The sequence below is a fragment of the Otolemur garnettii genome, unplaced genomic scaffold (assembly GCF_000181295.1).
Source record: "Otolemur garnettii isolate 467f Iridium unplaced genomic scaffold, OtoGar3 scaffold00005, whole genome shotgun sequence".
Lineage (NCBI taxonomy): Eukaryota > Metazoa > Chordata > Mammalia > Primates > Galagidae > Otolemur > Otolemur garnettii.
The window spans coordinates 1,355,063-1,359,456 of NW_003852400.1; the positions used below are offsets into that span (position 1 = coordinate 1,355,063).

The 4,394-nt window shown below is 39.0% G+C and overlaps 1 protein-coding gene and 1 pseudogene across 1 annotated transcript in view; one reads left to right on the plus strand and one right to left on the minus strand.

The window, feature by feature from the left end:
* Nucleotides 1-4,394, minus strand: part of BCAP29 (B cell receptor associated protein 29) — a 54,223-nt gene that overhangs the window by 33,530 nt on the left and 16,299 nt on the right. The window contains exons 3-4 of the mRNA XM_003782589.3: nucleotides 1,908-2,058; nucleotides 329-464 (exon numbers count right to left, since the gene is read on the minus strand). Coding sequence (XP_003782637.1) covers nucleotides 329-464; nucleotides 1,908-2,058 — 287 coding nt within the window. The remainder of the gene's footprint in view (nucleotides 1-328; nucleotides 465-1,907; nucleotides 2,059-4,394) is intronic.
* LOC111728209 lies at nucleotides 2,265-2,675 on the plus strand (annotated as a pseudogene).

Consider the following 4,394-nt stretch of genomic DNA (forward strand, 5'->3'; position numbering starts at 1 on the left):
TCACCTCAGTAGAGTACCATGGTATCACAGCTTACAGAAACCTCAAACTCTTGGGCTAAAGCAATTCTCTTGTCTCAGCCTCCTGAGTAGCTGGGACTATAGGCACCTGCCATGATGCCTGGCTATTTTTTTGTTGCAGATGTCATTGTTGTTTAGCTGGCCTGGGCCAGATTTGAACCTGCCAGCCTCGGGTGGTGGTATACGGCTGGTACTCTATCCATTGAGCTATGGTGGCCTCCTGGAAATGCTTTTTGATGCTGAAAGATATATCACTCCTTTGGAATACCAACAACATTTACACAAATTTTTACAATGAAAATTTAAATACCCATTTTAGTTTTTCGTTCTCTTCCATAAATTTTTTGGCAGCCTTGTTAGTATTTTCTGCTTGAGTTTTAAGTACGCCTTTGTTTGACAGTTCTTTTGCCAGCTGAGTAATAAGTACAACCAGACGTCTCAATACTCTAAGAAAAAAAAAATCAGAATAATGTATAACTAGACCAGTCATCAGAAACTGTGACATTAAAACAAATAGCCACTGTCATATAGGTCCCTGTTAGGTATAGCTGTACTGAAAGGATCATGATTTTATATTTTTAAAATCCAACGCTCCCAATCAAAACAAGCCTGTATCCTTTGGAATCCGTTAGAAGACCAGAATTTGGGTATTGGTTCAGTGGAATTTATTAAGTTTTTTTTTTTTTTCGAAACAGAGCCTCAAGCTGTCCCCCTGGGTAGAGTGCCGTGGCATTAGAGCTCACAGCAACCTCCAACTCCAGGGCTCAAGCGAGTCTCCTGCCTCCGCCTCCCAAGTAGCTGGGACCACAGGCCCCCGCCACAACGCCCGGCTATTTTTTTGGTTGCAGCCGTCATTGTTGTTTGGCGGGTCCGGGCTGGGGATTCGAACCCGCCACCTTAGGTGTACGTGGCTGGTGCCTTAGCCGGTTGAGCTATAGGCGCCGAGCCTATTAAGTTTTTTTTGAAGAGGCTTTTAGCCTAAAGGAATAGCAAAAGGAAAATTTCAACCAGGGTGGCAGGACCACTAAAAGAAGTCTTTTTTGGGCCCAGTTCAAAATTTCCCATTTAGAAAGCACTGTATAAAGTTGGTCAAGTCTAAGAACTGCTTATTCACATCTATTCATAGGTAACCTCCACTGTTAGAATATTTTCAATTATTTATTCAGTAGATATTTGTTTACTCAGGAATTGCTAAGTGTTAAACACTATGCTTGGCACTGGGAATGCAGCAGGAAAAAAACCAGTCTGTGCTTTCAAGGAATTTAGGTTCTGCTTGAGGAGGCAAAAGGTAAAACAGCATTTTAATTACAAGTATGAATATACTAGAAAATAATGTATATATATCTACACAAGAACTTTTAAGAGACTATTTACTTTGGTCTATTTAAGTATTTAAGAGCTATTTACTTTGGGGGTTGTGATGGGCACAGAATACTCCCCTGACAAAGAGGCTGAAGGACGAGTATGAATTAGCTAGCCAGCAGAGGAAAGGATAAAGAGGGAAGGGAAGAGTGTTCTCCCAGAACACTAGTGCAGTCTAGGCTGTGTGAAGACCCTGAAGTGGGAAGGAGCGAGGTACGCCATTGAACTTAATCACTATTTGTTCCAAGACTGAATGAATGAATAAATAGTAAAGGTCAGTGTGGGTGTAATGAATTTTTCATGTCAGAAACACATATGAGACAACACTTCAGAGAAGCAGGGGCGAGATCATTCAAGGCCGTAAGGATTTAGCAACCCAACAAGCTGTTACTATTGTTAATAATTTCTGTATATCTCTCATCCGAATCCTTTTATGGAGATATTAGCTAAAAACATTGATAGTGAGAAAAATGAGAAAGAGAAGCGTAAATCTTATTTTTAAATTGTGCTTTTTTTTTTTCACTTACAGCCAAAAAAATAATGAAAATCCAGAAATGTAAAGATTTCTTTGAGACCTAAAAAGTTTCATCTGTGTATGTTCATAGGCATCAGGTCTGGGGCTTGAGCTCTTTTCAAGGATATGACCGGCGGAATACTTCCTTACTTCTCTCACAGCATCTATTATAGAAAAAGAGAAATGGAAAGTAGTTTTAGAATAACTGACCAACCGTTTTAATAATAGGCTTTAGATAAAGAAGCTCTTTTGTTTCTTTCCCATAGCACCTAGGAAAGTATTACGCTCAAAGTAGGCATTCTGTAAATGGATGCTAGTGCCAAATTTTCAATAATTTTTTTTCTTTTTTTTTTTTTTTTTGAGGCCAGGATCCAGCGCTTGAGGCTGGAGGTTGTGGTGTCTGCAGGGTCGAGGCGTTAGTTTGGAGCTCCAGCCAGGATGATTGAGGTTGTTTGCAACGACCGTTTGGGGAAGAAGGTCCGCGTTAAATGCAACACTGATGACACCATTGGGGACCTTAAGAAGCTGATTGCAGCCCAAACTGGCACTCGTTGGAACAAGATTGTCCTTAAGAAGTGATCTCTGTTCCACAGGTACACGATTTTTAAGGACCACGTGTCTCTAGGGGACTATGAAATCCATGATGGGATGAACCTGGAGCTTTATTACCAATAGAGCAAAATTCCTTCCCCTGCCCCACCTTGCTTTCCTCCCACACTACCCACACTGGTATGGATGCTTGTTTTTAAAAACACACCTTAATAAAAACTTAGATATTGCAGAAAAAAAAAATAATAATTTTTTTTTTTTACCATTCATCTAGGATTTACCATTTTTTTGTCACTTATTTCTAGCTACACTATTATTCTTTACTCTTTCTATCCCTAACAATGACTAAAATTCAAGCTATTGACAATGACAGATTGTCATATCCCATTACAATAAATTCTATACTATTTCTCTTACTAGACTAGCATTTAATTACTTTAAATTGTTGAGATTTTAGAAATATTTGGTTACACTGAAATTTCCACTGGCATAAGTTTGTTAAAATGGAATTTGATCTATACTGGTATATTCCCTCTCCCTCCCAACTGGCCTGCGGATAGTATCTGCTACCAGAAATGATCAGACTGCTGCTCCTTTGATGCTTTCAGAGCTGTTAATCTCAGATCCAGTGGAAAATAGATATCAGCTTATTACTATCTATATTTAGTGCCTTCTTAGTCACTGTATTCTTATATGTACTAGGGAAGATATCTGCCTTAAGCGTCTCAAACACTTGTGTAGGTACAAGTAAGTTGGAAGCCTCTTCATGTGACTATCAGCATTCTTGGGAAAGAGTTCTTGCCTCACAAGGAAACAGATTGAGGCCATTTTGACTACTTTATCTTGTTTTTTAAATTTTGTATTGATTTTTTTTTACAGTACTGTTGAGATATAATTCACATATAAAATTTACCCTCTTAAAGGATATAATCCAGTGTTTTGTAGTATACTCAAAGTTGTACAACCAGAACATTTTCATCACCCCTCTCCCCCAAAAGAAACTGTATATTCACCCCCTGCTTTCCTCTGCTTCTGGCATTTACCACTTTACTTTCTGTCTCTATGAAACCTATTCTAGACATTTCATATAAATATAATCATAGTAGGTGTTTTTTTGTGTCTGACTTCCTTCGTTTAGCATGTTTTCCAGATTCCTCTGTGATGTAGTATGTATCAGTACCTCACTACTTTCATGACTGAATAATATTCCATTGCACAGGTTTGGTTTATCTATTCATCAGTTAATGGACATTTGGGTTGTTTCAACTTTTTGGCTATTATGAATAATGCTGCTATGAACATTCATGTACAAGTTTTGTATTGACATATGTTTTCATTCTCTTAGTATATAATTAGGGGTAAAACTGCTGGGCCATATGGTAACTTTATGTTTGATTTTTTTGAGGAACTGCCAAACTGTTTTCCAAAGCATCTGTAGTATTTTACATTCCCACAAGCAATGTATGTTGGTTCCAACTTCTCCACATCCTCAGCAACACTTGGTATTATCTTTTTGATTATAGCCATCCCAGTGAGTGTGAAGTGGCATATTACTCTGGGTTTGATTTGTATCTCCCTGATGGCTAATAATGTTTAGTATCTTTTCACGTGATTTTTGACCATTTGTGTACCATCTTTGGAAAAATATTTATTAAGACCCTTTACTCATTTTTAGGATCAGCTCCTGTAGCTCAGCAGCTAGGGCGCCAGCCACATACACCAGAGCTGGTGGGTTCAAACCTGGCCCAGGCCTGACAAACAACAATGACGACTATAACCAAAAAATAGCTGGGTGTTGGGGCGGGCAATGGCAACAAAAAAATAGCCAGGCATTGTGGCAGGTGCCTATAGTCCCAGATCCTTGGGAGGCAAGAGGCAAGAGAATCTCTTAAGCTCAAGAGTTTGAGATTGCTGTGAGCTGTGACGTCATGGCCCCCTACCAAGGGTGACA